Source organism: Hermetia illucens, chromosome 4, assembly GCF_905115235.1.
Source record: "Hermetia illucens chromosome 4, iHerIll2.2.curated.20191125, whole genome shotgun sequence".
NCBI lineage: Eukaryota > Metazoa > Arthropoda > Insecta > Diptera > Stratiomyidae > Hermetia > Hermetia illucens.
The window spans coordinates 26,511,809-26,532,601 of NC_051852.1; the positions used below are offsets into that span (position 1 = coordinate 26,511,809).

At 41.9% G+C, this 20,793-nt stretch overlaps 2 protein-coding genes across 2 annotated transcripts in view; one reads left to right on the forward strand and one right to left on the reverse strand.

Moving 5' to 3' along the window:
* LOC119655718 (LIM/homeobox protein Lhx1) overlaps window positions 1–20,793 on the reverse strand; it is a 217,211-nt gene that overhangs the window by 22,081 nt on the left and 174,337 nt on the right. The gene's annotated exons all lie outside the window — the stretch shown is intronic.
* On the forward strand, window positions 10,443–12,372 carry LOC119655716 (cytochrome P450 6a9-like). The gene is made up of 2 exons (XM_038061749.1): window positions 10,443–11,580; window positions 11,736–12,372. Exons 1-2 carry the CDS (start codon window positions 10,491–10,493, stop codon window positions 12,149–12,151), a joined length of 1,506 nt encoding a protein of 501 aa, XP_037917677.1. The 5' UTR covers window positions 10,443–10,490; the 3' UTR covers window positions 12,152–12,372.

The window sequence follows — 20,793 nt, forward strand, 5'->3', positions numbered from 1 at the left end:
GACGGATGTTCGGGTGGCCATAATCACAATCGTGAAAGGCTTGTGAATTTTCAGTGCCTCATCAAGGCGGAATACTGTCCTGAGTGTAAGTAGGAATTTGCCAATAGTGAATTATACGAAGTTCAAGTGATGTCCGATTGATCTTTGGTCTCTGGTATGGTACTTCTACCATCAAAAAAGGATGGTGCTGATAGACATCCTCTGTCCTTTCATGAGCGCTGGAATTAGACCCGCTTTATAGGGATTTACCAAAGCCTCTACTTCTTCTTAATATTATATATAATTTATCATTGAGTCATTCGGGTCCAGCGAACCGACAGCGAATAATAAATAAATAGGGCAAGGCCACCTTGTGATCAGCAATGGATCTGTAAGTTATCTCTTGTATGTGATTAGGTATAAAGCTGTCTTGCCAATCGCCTTCCTTGTATACTCTTGTAGTTTAAATTCGTCTAACGGATCAGAGATCGACGCATGGCGCTCACAAAAGCAAAGGGATGTAAATACGCTTTACAAATCTAAGTAGGATGAAAACTATCAAACCCAAATCTTAACATTCAAAGCTGCAGATCAGAACCACTGAAAGTGAGATCAAACGCACAGCACTTTCGAACATGTCGGATTCATCAAACTTTTTCTCCTTCATCAGCCTTTGTCCCGTTCAGAAGCGGGGTCGGACATGTCGGATTCATCAAACTAATTCAAGTAATCGAATTTTACTATCGTGTGGATTCCTCCTTCTCATCCTTCATGTCTTCATGAGGGATTTTTCTCCTACTCTGTGTCCGCGATAGTAGCTAACGCAGGGATTGTCCCTAATAACCTGGCCGCGGGCGACCATCTTTTGCGGTCTCTGCAAGATAAAGTGGTAACTGCTAGCTAAGCAACTTCATGTCAAAAAAGGGACTGTCAGGCGTGTTTGGACACTTTCACTAGAAGAAATTTAAGACCAACCTGGTCATTATGATTTCAGTTGCCCTAACTCTGGATGAGAAGGAGATGCACCGCCAGACTGAGTAACGAACCACAATCAGTTTTGTCTACAAAGGTGTTAAACCCATCGAAGTTCGTGACTGACCACTACCACCACAGTTCAAAGAAAAAATAGATTCATAGGTACCCAAGTTCAATAAGAAACTTGATACATTTAACACGCTCCCACTCGAGCATAACTCCAAACAACCCTTTTCCACCAAAAACAAGTGAATGGCGGAACTCAGACCCCCTTTAATTCCAAAACAAAAATCTTTTCTACTATTTCCAGCTCTTCAGACAAATTTTGTGCCATTCGTACACGCGTACTCCCAAGAAATATTCAGCCCGGAAGTGGATTCGATGAAATTTCCGGAAGCCTCCTCCTTTTCTTGTCAAACGCTGTATATGGATTCACCGAAGGAAGGACACTAAACTTGGCAGTGTAGTAATAGTGGAATTAGGAAACCTAGACGAAATTTGTCAAAAAATTCTTAGAGTTTCCGACTCCCTTATGAGGCTTAATAATAAGATACTTGTTTATATTTGGAAGCCTCCTTTACTGTCAACTTTTTAACTTCCGAGTTATGTTCAGTGTGGATTTCAGGTGCATACATTCAGGTGAGATTCTGTTCAAGGATACTTGGTGTATGAAAAATTTTAATCTAATTTCTTTACTCTTTTGTTAGAATGGTTGACTGTATTGCAAAATTCACCATCATCTTACAATGCTAAAAAAGGGGATTGCAAATCAAAAGTCCTACTGAATCCTTTTGCTCCTTTAAAACACCCTCCTAAGCCGCGCAGTCAAACGCGAAACAATTTGGTTAGTTTCGCTTGAAGGGAAACTTCACACATCATGACCATCCTCAGACGTGTGAAAAATTCAAAATTATGCATAAAATTCTACGAAGATGTACTGTTCACTCTCAATACCGCATTCTCGGTTACGGGCTAATTCACCTTGACATTGAGCGAAAGGAAAGCGTAAATGATCCCGAAAATTTTTTTTACGTGCACCCCTTGCATTCCTATGTGTGATATCTTAATCGTTACTAAAGGATTTGGACACATCTACATTCTGAAGACATCGATTCGGAATGTCTGAATGTCCTAAAAGTTTCACAATGTCAGATCATCCTCATTCCGACATTGGAAGAAGGTCCCTCCCGTGCAAGACATCGCTTCACTACAAGGAGAACATCGTCCGAGTCATGGCGACACAGTGACTACTGACACTCTTCTGTCGAGTATGTTACCAAAAAGTGTCATGTTACTGTGTAAAGTAGCAGGTGACAGGCACGATATCTGATGATCTTCACACATTCGACTAGTGTCAAAAGATATAGACCGCTCCGCGCCATGAATGCCATGCTAATACGCTGTCCGACATCATCGACCTCGTGTAAAGAGTACAAAACGATAAGATTGAATTCGAGCCAAGAAAAGATTCGAGAAAAGCAACAAATCGAACGGCTATCACTATACGGGGTGAACATGCCCCATACGCGCCTGCTTGCCTGGTCACATGAGAAGACTGATCTTCCCTACGGTTTTTGAATTTTCGACACACGACATGAGTTCTTTTGATCTTTGCGGTCATCTCGATTTCACAGAAGATCAGATTGGATCATCTGGGAGTTATTGGAATGCCATGCTGTCCCGGGTCCGCAACTATTTCGTTTTGGTCAGTGTCAGAAGCAGTGCTGAGCTGACCCCATTCTGATGCGACTCACGGTTGACTCATTTTTACCACACACTCAATCAGACGCTTAAGATCGCGGGTCGACATTGAGCATTATCCGATGCAGAGAATGTCTGATTCCCATCGTCGTCACACCTATTAAATCCTAAATGTCGTTCGGCGTTATTTGTAGCCAAGGTGTTTTTCGTGGGTCGTCAGATTTTCCAGATGAATGATTGCGATATGAGAGTGAGAATGGGATCACTTTTTTCGATCGGTTTAAGATTGATTTGGTCATGCGATGGGTGATCATTGCTGCTGACGTTTTTGGCATTCAGACTGATGACTAGATCCTTTCGTAAGAACAAAAGTGACAGAATCTATCTCAATTTGCAAATATTTGCATATCTTTTAGGAAAATTTGCAGGTCACAATGAAATGAAGGTCAAAGTTGCAGAATAACACAAAAATTGATTGTGGTACCGAAGGCGATAATAAAGGACATCGTTTTGGAACAAGGAGCAAGTGGTGAATATTTGAGTAGTATAACGATTCTGAGTGATACGAGGTAAGCGAGTCTTAGCTTGAGAGTCAACTCTGCTCGCTCCCAAAGGGGTGGTTAAGGTGGAGTTTGGTCTTGATTATGGGGGCTCCTTTCGGACTTTCGACTTTATTTAAAACCCTTTTCCTCAGTGGCCCGCTTAACCAGGGTGGACTTCTTCCCGCAATACTCATGAGACTACATAAGCATGGACTCCATATCTTAAAAACACAGATACAAATTTGGGAGTGCTTAGACCGGTGACTATGAAGATCTTCGTGAGGCAAAAGATGGACTATCGATTGTCAGCCTGGAAAGTAGGCAAAGCGAGTACCAGCCATAATACATTTGCGTCGAAATCATCGACGTCGGGGCTGCTCTGAAATTAACACAGAAAAGGACGCCAGGTGTGTTGGAGTCCCTCTCAAGAGCCATTCCCAGATTATTAAGAATGAAGAGACTCTCACGGGGAGTGGAAGGAAAAGGACTTTGTGAAATAGCAACGGAGTTAATTTGAAATAATTTAGACTTGCCTTTTCTGTTCGCTATTGATATTTATTAAGCTTGCAAATACCGATATTTCGGGAACCACTTGTTCCCTTCACCAGCGCTAAAATTTGTTAGCACTGATGGAGGGAACAAATGGTAGTATTTGCAAGCCTAGCCAAATTTACTACCGAATAGAAAAGGTAAGTCTTAATTACTTCAAATAATTTAATTGCTTGATACGCGGCGAGATTGTACTTAGATAAAGGAGTTAAGTCTGTAAGGTTACGCAAACCGGCAACCTCCACACAAAACAAGGCAACAATAACGACCGTTCAATAGCGAGGTGGCTAGGTGCCACCTACAAGTAGTCCCCCGAGTTGTGGGGGTCAAGCTGTCTGAGATAATAGTGTGTCGAACCAGGGTGGACGTACACCTAGGAGAGCGTAAACTTCAGGCACATCCCGTACAACAAAATTTCTAGGATATCTGTCGGTTAAATTTGACTGTCGAAATCTTTGGAACTAGATGACTTTGATCCCGTAGACAGCATTAACTAAATTTTGGACGAGATGAACACTGGCGTTCCAATGAGGGCGTCTACTGCCATATAAGGAAGCAATGCTCAGGATCATGTCAGATCGACCTGCCGTATGCGAAGTGCGTCTTGAGTAACCCGTTTTCTGTAGAGAGGAGTCCGATTTCGCTTTAATACATGAACCTTGGGTAGACTTATATGACAGTAAGAGGGCTATGCAGATTTAAGAAATTTTCTTGTGCTGGAACTAGAATTGATGGAAGCTGAGCACTTGTATGTGTGTTTCCTCGGGGTACATGATTCATAGAAGAGAGAAGTTACAGCACTGAGTATCTATCATTGTGTAGATAGACTGCAATGCGAACACAAGGCATATGTTGTACGGCAGCTCGGAAATCAAAGAACAAGTTGAGTTTCTTTTCATTTTAGTATTAGTACTAACGTATCGGTGTCTGTAAGCCAACTTTTTGCTTTCTAAGTTCAAGGCTTTGTCAAGATTGGGAAGAGGTCCTTGGTATCTTATTTACCGACAATGAGACCTTAAAAATGGAAAACTGAAGATCGTTCAATCAAAGAACCTTGAACCTTGTACAAGAGATTCCTGAACCATTCAGACACCTTAGAAAGAATGACTGGAGGAACTAGGGCTAAACTTCGAAGTACTCTTATTTATAGCATTCCCATCATTAACAAACTGGCGTCAAATGACAAAATTCCAGAGGCGGCGACGAAAGTCATGGTTAAAGTCTCGTATCCAATAAAACGCACCAAAATGACTCTTATCACTGTAGTGGAATGAATATTCATATAACTTCAGGAAGACTAGGGATGGTCCTGACCTGACTTCTCTAAAATATCGAAAGCGCCGGCGCGCCTCTATACGCAGTAAGATTAAACTCAAAGAATGTAGCAACCCATCCTATTTTAAAAAAAGCGATGGCTCTTCTGCGGGGTATTCTCCTGGGACTCTGGGACTCTAGTAGATATATTTTCTGGCGAGCGATCTCACCTCCTCCGTTTGAGGTTATACAGTCGCGGTTGTCAGAAAATGTCGCATTAATTCGAGAGAAAGAGAGAGATATTTGGCAGGACAATAAACACTTTCTCACTATATAAATCTCTTGGGCCAGGCGGAATAATACTAGCTAGGGTTGTTAACTCGGTCCCAGGGGGTTGCATTTAAGGATTCTGCTCTACTGTCCTTGGCCATTTAATTCGGTTAATTAAGAGTTAATTTTTAGAGGCGCATCTCTAGTGCTGAAAGGATGTTTTCTCATAGTAGGTGTTCCCTAAAGTCTCATGCTGAGGTTTCTACTGTGAACCAACAGGTATTGTGGGGTATTTGGAATTCGCGTACCAGAGTAGACGACCTAGCGGTGGTTGTAGTTGTAGTTGCAAAACACCCTAAGGACGCGAAACTATATGGAAGCGAAGTGAAACCATTCGTCTCATCAAAACATGGTCACGAATGATTAAACTGGATTTGGCGAAAAAAAAATGGAAATCGAGTGCGAACCGAAGGAGACTGAGTTCGACGTACCGGCAGGCATCAGGTGACGCAGTGTGTGTTATCGCGGGAATGTCCCCTTTGGACATTTTAACGAATGAGGGGCAATATCTTCCCCGAAGAAGGCGGGTGATTCCGTTGCGGATAGTCTGGAAGATAAGGTTGAGAGATGTTTTCAACGGACCCTATAACCTCGTAAAGCAGATGTTGAGTCCAGAGAGAGAATTGGATTTCAGTAAACGCCACAATAGCCACGACCCAAAAGAAGCTCCAGTCACTGGAACGAGTCCGAAAAATGCGTCCGTTCCATGACCCCTCGGGGATATAGGCGGAAAGGGGGCGGGAGGCTTTAGTGCTAAGAATTTCACACATTGCAGCAACTTTTTTTTTTAAATTTACACCTCCTTCCATAAAAAGGTTGTTTCGTGGTTGATATGCGAGATCGTGGAAGATAGGCACACGGGATCATGAGTCCGCGAAGAATTTTCGACTGAGTTTTACTTTACATCCGTCCAAGACATATTATCCTCGTGGACATACAAGCGGCATTCAACAAATCAGCTATTCTGGGGGCTCTAATCAGAGTATCGTTGGAAAGGTATCTTTCACATTGGATATAGTACCTATCTTTGCTAAGACGCAGGATAAATCAATTACATTTGAGAAGCAGCCATAACCAGGATCAAGAACCGAAGGACACCCCTGGGCGGCATCATCTCTCCGGTACTCTAGTAGGAATGGTGAATAAGGATGTCTTTTTTTTGTTAAGGATGCTGGGAGTCCTGAGTCCGCACCCACTTAGTGACAGAGTGGACCACTTGGGAAGCAAGTTACTTCCTCTTTTGTAGTCCACGGAGTCCTCTTTTTTGAGTTAAATATCCAAGTTTTTCAAAAAAGAAGGAAAAAGTTGACTGGCGGTTTCGGTCACGCTGCTCCCAGGGCAGAGGTGAGGCAGCGTCTGATGAGTTGCCTCTGCCCTGGACGAAACCGTCAGTCAACTTTATCGTTCTTTTTTGAATAAGGATGGTGAAATGAAGGTATTATATGCTAATGATGTGGTGATATTTGTATTTCCTGAACTTGTCAACGAGATTTTAGGGGAGTACTTCAAAAGTAATCCAATGAGTCATTGGAAGTGGAGTTGTCATAAAGGCCAAAAAAAATGATTTGATGTTATTCAGCACTAAGACAAAGAATCTGGTTACTACTTCCCGCGACTCAATGGACAACTGCACTATTGGGACTATGCGTGTCCTTCCCCTCGACCTCTATATCAAATATATTTTATCATGCATTGGTATCAGGCTCCAGGTTACGGCTATAGAAACATCTAGGAACTACTACCGAGAGAACTTGTAGAACATGTAGACTGAGGTTCAGGATAAACTTTGCAGGCCAGAGTGAAAGACCGGCGGTATATTGCAAGGATGTGACACCGCATTCTTTTACCGACGGATTAAAAATGATCTATCGTGTGGAGGCGGAAATTTTTTTCGAATACACACATCATATCCGAATCAGACAGCCTTCTAGCTGGAGATATGGGTGATTCGCGAAGCTTATGCGATCTGAGTCCTAAGTAAAATATAGTATATCCATTTTGACCGACAGTCAAGTGATCATCAACGCTTCCAAGCCAGCGCTGATATGCTGATGAAAAATGTTGCTCTTCTGGGTGCCCGAACAGGGAAATATAGGGGGATGAATGCCCGCTAGTGACCGCAGCCTGTATCCCGCTAGCTGTAACGAAGAAAGGAATCTACTCGTACTATTTCTCACTTGCAGACTCCAGTTGGTATACATCATACCACCAGTGCTAAGTTGGCTAACAGCCGTCACACTTGGGACACTATAATACGTGAGGAAGACTAAGCCCACATGCACTTCCTTTGCGAACATTAGGTAAACCACTTTTCGGCGACTTCGAAGAAATTCCTAACTGTAAAGTAAGAAATCTCCCGGAGTAGATGGCATTTTGCCAGCATTTATCCAGAGAGGCCTAGGAATTATCTTAGTCTCTTCTGAGGGTGGTAAGGGGGAGCATAGCACTGGGATACATACCAAGGGCATAGAGACGGGGAAAAGTGGTCTTTATTCCGAAAGCGGGTAAAAAAGATCCTTTTTACCCTAAATCTCTCAGACCAATTTGCCTAACATCGTTCGTACTCAAAACGGTGGAGAAGGTCATAGACAGCTATATTAGAACTAACGTTCTCCAACGTAATCCTCTACATCACTGTCAGCACACTTACCGAGCAGGACGGTAAACTGAAACTGCTCTGTATCAGCTGACAGAGGTACTACGGGATACCATAGAAACAAAAGAAATTGCACTGTGCGCATTTTTGGATATCGAAGGAGCATTCGACAATACATCGCACACAGAGATACAAGATGCCCTGAGCCGCAAAGGAGTGGGAAATACCCTGGCATTCTGGATGGGCAAAACGCTAGAAAGCAGGCAAATAGAAGCACCGACAGGTACAAATTCTATTATCATGAACACCACTGAAGGCTGTCCACAGGGTGGGGGTACTATCGCCGTTGATCTGAAGTATGGTAGTGGATGAACTCCTGGACGTGTTAATAAATACTGGAATACAAGTCCAGGGTTACGCGGGCGACATTGTTTTAATCTGTAGGAGGAAATATGAAGATACCCTATGTGATAGAATCCAAAATGGACTAAGGGTTACTAGTGCCTGGTGCAGGAAGGTGGGACTGCGGATCAACCCAACCAAAACCACCATAGTGCCGTTCACTAGGAGACGTAACCTTGATCACCTGAGAGCCATTAGATTACATGATATGGAGGTGAAACGGGAAACAGAGGTAAAATATTTGGGAATTATGCTAGACCAAAAATTACTCTGGTAGACACATGTCGGAAACACTTGTCGGAAATCCACGAGGGTCCTGATGACTTGTAGGTTCATAGTAGGAAAAAAATGGGATTGCAGCCCGAAGATACTACTTTGGATATGTACTGCAATAGTAAGGCCAATGATTACCTATGGAGCGGTAATCTGGGCAGAAAGAACCCAACTCAGCACACAAGCCAGGGAATTACATAAGCTCCAAAGGCTGGCTTGCGTGTGGATCAGTGGGCAATGAGGACATGCTCAACGGCATCCCTGAAGGTCCTTCTGGGATTAACCCCTCTCCATCTGCACATATAGATGCAGGCAAGATGGACAATATTCAGGATGGCCGGTAGTGTGAGTGAGGCGGGGAGCTGTCTAAATCGAAGGAAGATTGATGTTCTTTTTAGGCGGTATCCCGAATTGGTACCAAGGGATAACATGACAACGAGGTTTCACTTTGATAAGAAGTTTGAAACACGTTGGAGTAACAAGGCAAACTGGGAGAGCGTGGCTGCGACATACGGCTTAAGCCGACAACTGATTACTTGTTACACTGACGGATCCCTCACAACAGAGGTAGCGGGTGTCGGTGTTATTGGTCGACGGAAAATGTACTTTGAGCCAATGGGCAGGTACACTAGCATATTCTAGGCGGAAATATATGCCATAGACAAATGTGCCTCCTTTAATCTGCAAAGGAACTATAGGGGGCAGAACATAGCTATTCTCACCGATAGTCAAGCAGCGATCAAGGCACTTAGGTCCAATCAGGTGAACTCTAAACTGGTATGGGAATGCCTTGGAGACTGAATACACTCGGCTCGTCTAACAAGGTCTGGATACTCTGGGTTGCAAGCCATGCTGGGTTGGTAGCAACGACGCCTCTACACGGACCAGAACCCTTCTGTGGAATCGGAAACGGATTCATGGCTATACTGGGCGGGCCTACCAGGGATGGAGCAGTCCAGGGTGCTTATTGGGGGATACGAACCCATACGCACAAAGGATTGATTAAACCTCACCAAAAGAACCTCCGAATCATAGTGGGAATTCTTACTGCTCATTGTCGGCTGAACTATCACCTAGGGAGGCTAGGGATATCTACGGACACTGCCTGCAGGTTTTGTGAGGAGTATGACGAAACCTCTATACACGTTCTGGAACGGTGTCCGGCACTTGTGCAAAGTAGGTCGAGGCATCTGGGAGAACACTTAATACCAGATGCAAAGCTGAAAGATCTGGAAGTAGGGAACTTACTAAAGTTCCTGACGGTTATAGGCCTACTTGAGATACTATGATTAATAGGTACACTATAACCAGTAAAAGGGGCACAATAGTTCTTCAAGGACGCGGTGCGACTTTCCCTTAACCGAATAACAATAAAGAGAATTGTTATCTAAATGTCCTTGGAAGTTTTACCGTCAAGAGGGTGTACCACAGCGTTAATTATGCTTTTGTTTTTATCCGCTAACATATGCTATCTATTACAGAAGTCTAATGGTTACATAACTGGGGCTCTGGGTCCTGGAACTTTACGTAATGCTAGCGAGTTCTTGGCGTTCACTTAAGATTATTTTCTGGTAGTGTAGTGTATTATTTTTTATGTTATTTCGCGCACCGTAAGTGATGAGTCAAAATCAGATGAATTCGCGAAAGTATTCCGTTCTCATCTAATTTTGAGTCATCGCGTAAAATGCGTTAGATAACTTGGCAGTGATTATTGCGGCTTCTAAATTCTGATACTCATGGTGATCATGTACGACAGGCAGACTGAGTTTACTGGAGATAACACTTATCTTTTTATCATATATAAATGGTGCGATTTAAGATAGTTCATTAGATAACTATTATCCGTGTCAGCAACACCTACATCGTGGTTAGTTTGTTTCGCAGAAACCATGGAGTTGAGTTCGTCTGCAATTTGGTTGATCGTGACCTTGCTTGCTGTAGTTTATCTTTATTTCCAAAGGAAGTTTTCCTACTGGAAAGATCGTGGTATTCCTTACCTTGAGCCAACGTTTCCAATGGGTAATTTTTCTTGGAAAGGTGATGGTAGCTTTAAGGAGCTGTTTCACAAATTGTATAACGCGAGAAGAGGGACTCCTTTTGTCGGAGGATATTTTTCCATCAATCCGATGGTGGTAGCAACTGATTTGGATTTTGTGAAAGACGTATTAGTGAAAGACTTCAACAACTTCCATGGACGCGGCATTTACACAAATGAGAAAGATGATCCCATCTCAGCGCATTTGTTCTCTTTGGATGGACCAAAGTGGAGATCACTTCGGATGAAACTGTCACCGACATTCACTTCTGGCAAGATGAAATTCATGTTCCCGACCATAGTGGAGGTTTCAGAGCGGTTCAATGAAATTTTGGGTGAAATATTGGACAAAGGTACTGATTTTGAGCTGAAGGAACTACTGGCTCGTTTTACAACTGACGTTATCGGGACGTGCGCTTTTGGAATAGAATGCAACAGTCTGAAAGATCCGAACACAGAGTTCCGTAAATATGGTCGCATGGTTTTCATAACATCGAGACTACGCTTTATAAGACGGATTTTTGTACGATTTCCAAAATTAGCTGCCAAACTGCATTTCGTGACATTTGGAAAGGAGGTGAATGATTTCTTCTTGGGTATTGTGCGTCAAACCATTGAACACCGCGAGAAAAATAACATAAGACGAAACGACTTCATGGATCTGTTGATTGATTTGAAAAACAATGTTACCATGGACGAAGAAAAGAAAATCAAGTTGGACAAGCTCACTTTGGAAGAAGTAACGGCCCAGGCGTTCGTTTTCTTTATCGCTGGATTTGAAACTTCATCCACGACGATGTTATTTGCCTTGTATGAACTAGCGGTGAATCCAGACATTCAGGAGAAGTTACGGGCTGAAATAAATGCTGTTTATGCGAAACATGAAGGTCGGTTGACGTATGAAACTATGAAGGAAATGGTGTATTTGGACCAAGTTATCAATGGTAAGTTTCAACCCAAAATTTTCACCCGCGATGAGGTGTTTGTTGTGACCTTGGTTAATATAAAAAGGGAGAGGTCCATTGTGGAGCCAGTGGAATTACTTATCCACTCCCAAAGCGCTGACTGCAATGAAAATTAATCCTCACCTTCCTTTCAGAAACTTTGCGAAAATATCCCCCGGTAGTTGCTCTCCAGCGTAAAGCTGAAAACAATTACAAAGTTGCGAAGACGAAAGTGATTATAGAGAAAGGGACACCTGTCATAATCCCCGCTTTTGAGATTCAACGCGATGAACGCTATTATCCAAATCCAGAGAAGTTCGATCCTGATCGTTTCCTACCGGAAGCTTGGAAGGCCAGGCATCCAATGGCATTCTTGGGCTTTGGTGATGGACCCAGAAATTGTATAGGGATGAGATTCGGTAGGATGCAAACGAAAGTGGGCCTCGTTATGCTGTTGAAGAACTATCGGTTTGAAATATCGGACAAAACACCAATTCCAATGGAATTTTCAACAAAAGCTGCGGTTTTGTCACCTGCCGAGGATTTGCATTTGAAAATTGTTAAAATTTGAATTCATGGGATCATGTTGGCTGCAGTTTAATATAAGGATAAACGTCAGTTTCAACTCATTGCTTTGGTGGAACTTAGGATGGCAATAACTTCCTAAGTTGTATATTTACCGCCACATTGTTATTCCAATTTACTATGTTAAATATATACAAAATCTCACTATGTATTAGCACCGAAGCTTCGAGCAAGGTTGTTTGTATTGTTATTTACGCTGCCCAATAAACCTGTTATTGCTGATTTGTAACCTCACCTCGCTGACATAGTTTTTCCTTACCATTCACTTTACAGTCCTGTGGCAACGTTGATTAGGATCACTGGCTAAGTAAGTAACACCAGTGCTATCAGGTCCTATAGGTACTCATTCAAAGGCATACCAAAACGTTCATTTCAAAGCCAACCTTCTGCGGCAAGTATAGTGGAGGATCTGCAATGCCTTATCAAATTTAACAACCGATCTGAGTTAGCTTACTGAACTGAAGATATTACTTCTGAAAATGGCAATCCTGGGAAAAAGTAAACTTGCCAGAAAGATAAATATCTCAAGAGATGGTGATTCGTCCATTCTTCTACAGGTGAATCCATTTGTACGTACCGCATTGCGGTTCTCCGCCTCGGGTTGATTCCAGTTAACCCGTTGGGGAGTTCCGTCCCCACGTACTCGAGGAGGGCGATCAGACCCGAGTCTGCAAGGGACAAATCTGAAGTGGCTCTGCCACGAAGCCTCAGCGGAGGCTATCTGGTACCATGGGAACCGGGATGGCCCTCAGAAAGCATATGCTCCAGGAGAATTCCTGGAGGATGTCTTCTCGGCCCGGTTATTTGCGGTTGGCCCCCGGAGTGGGAGTTTCATGGTGGTTGTGGTTAGGCCTACATCGCGGGCAGAGCTCCTCGGAGCTCAAGCGTGGAGTTGCGCTGTACAACTCGGGTGCCGTACTCCTTAGTTGCGGCAGAGGTGTTAGATAGGCCTCGCATCCACTGGTATGAATACTGAGCCTGCATTCAGTATAAACCAGTACCGCTGTGCTTGCATGGCGGGGCTCTGATTGTGGTCCCAAAATCAATTCTTGTCCGAAGAAGACCGTGGGATTATGCCTTTACGGCAGGTACTCACGTTAAACCCCCCAGGACTTTCAAGTACGTATCGCAAGGAAGCAAAATGGTATTTTCTTGTGAAAGATATCGTAACTTTTTTTGAAGGTTTAGAAAACTATTGGTAATAGTCAATTAGACAGTTGGCTGGAGACTGCAATCGCCAGATTCCGGGGCGAACTTTCATGAAAATGTAGATAATAGTTGTTGAGTAAGAGTATGTAATGTAGCAAACAACAATAGAGGTTTAATTAAATATTGATATAGTAATACTATAAGGTCAATATTCCGTTATCTTTTGTTTCTATTTTCATTATCTCGCTTAGGGGTCTTATCTATTTTTCACACATTCCGATTATTATGCCCAGAAATTTTGAAATTCATGCTGTGCGTGGACAATATAGGCAGCTGTGTTTACCAGAGATAACATTTATCTCCATTGGCTTGGGGGATGGTATGTCTTTTAAGAAGGAGTGGAGTTCGAGCATCTAAATATAGCTAAAGAGCTACAGCACTCGCAACTTAGCAGTAGGAGTGCTAACAGGCACTCATTGTGCAATTGTAAAAGGAGTTGCGTGGGCTCAAAAGAGAGAGAGGGCTTACGGGACTGCAAAATACCAGTGAAGACATTAACCGGGATCGAGAAAGTAATGCAAGAGAAGTCCATTGACAATGACGAATTGGATAAAGATAAGTTCAACTTTGCGCGCCGCAAGATCCGCAAAAATCAGCAAGTCAAATATCGGAAGCCCTCTTATGTAAAAACAATTCGATTTATATATTATATTATTCGTACTCATTCAGTAAGTCAGACTATTCGTTTCAATATGGTACTGACATTTTGTATATGATGCTTTATGTGCAAAAATTTTACACAAATGAGGGAACATAGTGGGATTTTCACCAAACTTTTCAGTTTCACGCTCTACGTTGCTGCGAGATTTTGTACTTCTGGAATGAGCACGAGGGGAGTTTGCAATAAATCTATAAAATACAATAATACGCTATTATTAATTGTATTTGAGCAGGTACCAGGATATGGTGTTTTGTAGTCTGTACGTAAGATGATTTCTTTCGGATTGAATGGGTAGTATCTGTATCTGATGTTACAATTGCAGCAGAAGATACAGCTGAGGAACTTCTATGAATTTCTCGAGAGGTGAAGGAGGTTTCAAAAAGAATATTCTGACCAAAACTTACATGAGAATATTTAAGCTGTCCGAGTTTATTAGGGGAGAGCAGAACAGCAAAATATGGTGAGTGCAATTAGGCACTTTTATCACAAGTAGCAGGAGGAAGTACGATGTCCTAATGAACCCTGCTGTCCCAACAGTGCCACCAATCAACACAAGTGACACCCAAGCGCACAACCACCGGCTTACCTCCAATCGGGAAAGAGAGGAGGATCTTCTAGGAAATCGGGGAGTGCTTAAAAGAAGATGGACTCTTCTTTCCAAGAAACGGAGCTAAGGTTTCAAAGGGGGGAGAGGAGGCGAATCCTAAGACAAACGGTGGAGAGATCAGAGTTGTTGTCAAAAAGACCAACTAAACATGCGAATTCGCTCAGAGGCGGTTGTTACCTTTGGCTTAGCGATGTCAATCTTTCATATGTGGAGATATGGAAAAGTTAGAGCCAATTCTGACTTAAAAGACCTACGCGAAAAAGTCAGCGGGATCCGCGGAACGCAGAAAGAGGATCTCGTGTTCGAGCTGAAAGTGTCCGAAGTTCAAAATTTGACTGCTCCGAAAAATGAGATACAATGTAAGAATACTGATGAAGTGATATCCAGATGAGAAATTCCCACTGCGTTCAAGGGGTTATATAAGTTTCAAGTTGTAAGAACAAAAGAATCTATATGAGTTTAAGAAAAATCTATGGTGGTTTTCAAACGGCGCCAATACTGCTACCAATGGAAGCAGTGCAGATGTGGTGGCCGCCGGGAAAGTTCAAATTGGATTGGTTGTCTGTGGCCTAAGAGAACAAATCTCAATTAAAGATTTGCCGCTTTCTGGTTGGACATTTTGCAAAGGTAGTCTGATCGGTGCAAGTGTGGGGCAAATGGTATATTACGAAACCGAGTGTATACTGTAAGAAATAAAGAAGGTGCAAGAGAACAGACATATTGTCAGATGGCGAGTACCTGAAATTTAGAAACTGCAATGAGAAAATGAAGTTAATCCAGATAAACTCCAAACGTGGCACTGTCGCTTAAGATTTGCTTGGATGAGCAATTGTCTTTATACTGGCCCGCCGCTGTAAGCTTATCTCTTGCATAGCGTTGAGTGTACTGATAATAAAACTAGAGCGCACTGTTATCAAAAATTATATAGAAAAGTAAAGAGGAAAAGAGGTTATATGAGAGCCTTAAACCTTACAAAGGAATGAATGGGAGGCGTAGTAGCTTTATGTAGGTGATAAGTGGTGAATGCAGCGGCTACGTCCCACCAAACCTCATTTTGTTTGAATCCGAGGACGTACTTAACAGTTTTATTTTCGTCACAGGGGAATGACGTATAAAGATAATTTCTGATAGATTCAATTGGGGAGCGAAGAAATTAACGAGTGAAGGGGGGCAGTTTGGTAGAGGTTTTTGCGCAGTTAGATTTATTGCTGGACTTCGAAGGTAATCTAAACATCCATCGGAAATAAGGGTTTGCTTCACCCTTTCCTTTTCTCAGCACTACACTGGTTGTAAACTATCCTGGTACGGTCGCGAAGATTATACACGCATTGGCCTCCAAGTAGTCATATTTCAACTATGGAGACAGCCACAGGACAGGAAGCTCATATGGCCAAAGTCAAAACCAAGATGAAGTGCGCCAAGTTGGCCCGCAAAACCGGTGGATAAAGGTTGGTCTGAAATCAGTAGATAAGCAAATATACTTAGTTACGGTTACGGTTACGGTCAGACTAGTCTAACGAGATATTCCCGTCTCCAAAGAGAGCGCTCCATATAACGCATTACGCTCCATATAACGTATCGCGACGCGTTTATGTCAAGAGGATTCTCGTTCCCCAACAGAAGATCCAACTATTGGTCGAATAGCGAAAAGTCTAACCACGGAGCCTGACGAGTGACTAAGAGGGCGGTAGGTAGGACCAATTAGGGGAAAAAGGCGTGTATATAAGGAAGCCCACAAAAACTACAAGCAGGCTATCGAATAAAGCAAGAAAGAAAGCTTTAGGGAATTCCATCTAGAGGCAAACGTAAACACTGTGGGGAGCACTTATATAATTGTGACGAGGCGATTCAGAGGGTATTCATATTCACAAATCAAGCGCCGTATTCTCTCGGTAAAAATTATTCATGAGTTATTTCCTCAGTAAAAGAGATGTATTGACAGATCGACTTCCGGGTTTGGTTGGCATACCAAATGACGTCTACCGGTCTGTCGTGTCAGTAGTATCGATAAAGCCAGATAAATCATAGATGCTATCAATTTGGTTACTGGATGTCTGAAATTGCGACTCATGCAAATAATATTGTGTGGGTTGATCCCCTGAGTCTAATTAATTAAGCCAATTGGAGTCTTATATGGAAGCCCCTGGCCACGAGTTGTACTTCCAGTTACATCACAAAGCTTAATTTTAAGGAGCTAATACAGTGCGCTTGTAAAAAAGCATCAAATGCTAGTATGACTACGACAATGATGGATGGATGATAACGAACCTAGGGAAGCTGCAAGTACATCATTGCTTATAGCCAGAAAGATTAGCACCCTCTGTTTTATTTTGATTGGGCATCAGTCGGGGAACGAGAACTGCATATATTATGTAACCAGGGGAGGGCGAAAATCCAGGGCCAAGATGAAAATCAAGCAATCCCTCCCAGAAATTACAAAATCGACATAATTTTGTTAAAGACTCTATTTTAACGGCCCCCAAGAAAGCTCTGGATCCAGACGGAATCACCTTCCCACACCTTCTCGACGATGTAAGACACATAAACTTCTACGTACGGCCTACAAGATGACAGCCCTAATAGTATGCTTCGCCTTCTCGGAAACGATGCTGATTGACATGTTGGAAGATGGGATGACGGGGATAACATAAAGTCCAGAAGGGGTGATCTAAAAATAAGTGGAGATAGCGATGGGGACACTGATCCCTCAGGCTCCTCACAGGCTGATCCCTCCCACCAAGGAGTGATTGGATGGAGAGTAGGGGAATATGATTTATAATTTCACCTAGTTTCTCAAAGTTCATAGAGGATACTGACAGTACTTTTACATGTTGAAATTGGATACTTCACCACTTATTTTTAAATTGGCGGTCGAAAATAGGAAAATATCGGAAACGGCAAATCTATGGAGAAGAATGTTATCTTGCCAGGGAGATAAGAATGTGATCGTTCTAAGATCAGTTGTGTCAAGTGGAAAAAAACTGGAATCCTGCAAGCTATCGATAATGGCCGGGAAAAAAAAATGCTAAGAAATGGTGGTCGGAACCTGTAATTATTACAGTGTGCGAGTCAACGAGGCAGTGACAATGATGTTGGCACATTAAGCTTATAACTGAATAACAACCACTATCAGATCTTTAGGTCAGACAGACTAAGATAAATTCAAGTCACGTCCAAGACTTAACTTGGAAAAATGATTTGACGCAGTCGGTAATGCATTGTTCTTTTGGATTACATAGTTTCTTCAGTAAAATTATTCGCGAAGTCTTGGCGAATTTTCGTAACACAAAACCTACCCGAAAATCAGCAAATATTAAAGCAGGGCCAGATATGTTCCGATACATAAACAGGCAAATGGGGAAAAACAAATCTCGCAACATTGTTCTCATTAAGGACCCAGAAATATCTGTAGTAAGGCTAGAAAAGTGTACGTTCTTGGAGAACTCTCTGAGGCTCAGCTTAACATTCTTCCACCTCAAGACAACTCAGTCATATCTTAAATTAACAGTCAAAGCCTTTGTCTCGGATTGGCTGCATTTTCTGAATTTAACTCAATTAAAATAAAAAACCTAAACACTTCTAAGTGTGAGGATCGCAAATACAGTGAGTAGATCATAAACGATCAGATACTTAGGAGTAAAGTCCTTAAGTTGAGCTTGGAGCTCACTATCAGTAAAGCACGCGGTGCAGTTAATAGCATTTGCTGTCTTTTTTCAGGAAAGTAGGCCTCAACCCCAAAGTCAAATTGACTTCTATATAAAGTTCCAACAAAATGGGTCTTATTACCTGGGGAATATCTATCTGAATCACATGTCCAAATAATGCAAAGTGCCATTTGTAAGAATTTACAAATTCGCAACTCTACGAACCAGGAAAGTAACTCCATTGGGCACATTTCTAAGGGCTTGTCAAATGGTGAATAAGAGCTTAAAAGTCACTATCCTTTGCATTTTTGGCAGGCCTGGGATGATTGGGGTACATTAAGGCTAAGGATGGATATTGTAATTGCAACTGTACATTGTAGCATAAAGATAGAGTGAGTTTGGTTAAGTTTGTTATAGCTTTAATTAGTTAAGGGTTAAGGTTAATGTTTGGCATATCAATAAAGAAGGGACAATAAAAAAATTATCGGCAAGGTAAGATTGGCCAAATAATCGAAATATCTACCTGTTTTTAAGTGAAAAGTTAGAAATAGTTAAATTTTAAGCTAATACAAGAAATAAACTATCAAAATAAAGAAATGAAATTAAATCTGTTCTGTTTATTACGTAAAATTCCTACGGTGGAATGAAGAAGACCATACATTTCTGCTAATCAAGCTCACGTCCATTTCAACTCCTGGAATTCCGAAACCGGTCTCACCTACGCTGACAATATATTCTTCTGAACTATTGTTCAATCATTAAGAAGATTCGCCTTACTTCAGACTAATTGGCTCCTCATACCTTTCCTTACAAAGATAGTTGTAGACACTGGACAGGTGATAACCAAACAGGTGCTTCCATTCAGTCGGAGACCAGCTAAAAGAGCGGTTATAAGTGATGGTGTGGCGATATACCAACAATTACTTCTTATCACGAGATCGCGATCCCAGTGCTTTATGTCAACAGCTACCTAATTGGAACCCATTAGCAATAAATTAGAAGATTTATGGTATAACACGCACATTAAACGTGGTAACTCGGCTGGATAGTGGTCGTCAGTGTTGTTTGTAGCCGATGTCGCCATATAAAAACAACTTCATTTTTATCTTTGCCTACCACTACGTGCTATAGATAGATCTGCGAATATACCGCCTCGTAGAGTATCTCATATCGAACGGGACTATCTTTTTTCGTAAGCTTCATATAGGAATCGCGCCCACCGTTTTACAACCCTCGTGGTGCCGCCTCATTCCCGTGCCTTTTGCACTTGGGATATCTTTGCGTACTCAACCTACTAATTACAAACGTTTATGGTCATTTTATGTCGATTAGGCCCGATTTTATGTGAGTCTGGTGGTCGTTTTCATTCGGACCGGATAGGATAACAGAAGCTTAATATTCTCCGAAGATGCTTGATAAAGTGCCGTTGTGGCTAGATCTTTAATAACTTCAGGTATTTTATGTTTGGCAATTGAACAGGTGAGAGTGCTATCCAATATGCTTCCGTGGCTGGACATAAAATCAATAAAATTGCTAACACTTTGGGGATTGTTATGGATATTATAAATGTCAAGGAATATATAGAAATAATCGGGAAGTACAAGTTGCTGGCAAAATTCATTTATTGATGTTTGTTGAGCTCCTGTTCATATATGAGCATTTTAGCACTGAAAGTTAATTAGGATTTGCCTTGTTACACATTTTAAGTCCTTAGTACAAAATTTGACTTTGATGCTTCGAAGCTAAGTTTTTTTGACAAAATGGGTCATCCTAGGAATTCTTTGAAAATGGTTTGGGCCAAGAGGAAGATCTAGCTGAAATAGCAAAGATTTACGTGTAATAGCTAGATAAATGCTTATTAGCTTCTCAGTGAAAATGTAGAATTGCAACCGGACTGGTGTATAACGGATATAGCAAAGAGTTCTCTGCACTAGAAAATATAGGACAATCAGTAAAACTTGACTCCAAGGCTTTTTTAAGGCCCCACGAAGCAGTTCCTTCCCTGGGACATTGGGACGTTCGGGCTTATTAATCTGACAAATGAGCTCATTTTTCGTAGAATCAGTATACGGAGTGCATGCTTTTGGGGTGTGGCTACTCCTTATACCTCGATAGGAAGTAGTCAATGCTGAGTCGTATGAAACTTAATTGGTACCTAATTAGGGATCTAATCTTATGATAAAGTTGTTTACGGTTGTTGTTATGAATGTTAAGCGTGTACTTGGCATAAGCCAGGACGTCTACTTTAAGATAGGAGGTCTTTGATTTGCGTCTTTTCTTCCTACTGTGCGAAGTTATGTTACAATATCCTTAAAACCCGTTTTATTTCTACCATATATGTAGCTCTTTTTAAGGTTCTGTTGAAAACGGTCTGTCTGTTCGTCTGTTACACGCAATTTTCTCAGAAATGGTTACATCTATTGACACCAGATTTGGTAGAAAGGTTAGACTATCAACCCTTACGGATATGGTGAGTTACATTGGTGCACGTTGAACTTAAGGTCCAT

Bases quoted from the DNA above. Each gene is read 5' to 3' on its own strand.
- LOC119655716 (XM_038061749.1), top strand. From the start codon at position 10,491: ATGGAGTTGAGTTCGTCTGCAATTTGGTTGATCGTGACCTTGCTTGCT. The intron at 11,581-11,735 runs GTAAGTTTCAAC...CCTTCCTTTCAG, and splicing joins TTTGGACCAAGTTATCAATG to AAACTTTGCGAAAATATCCC.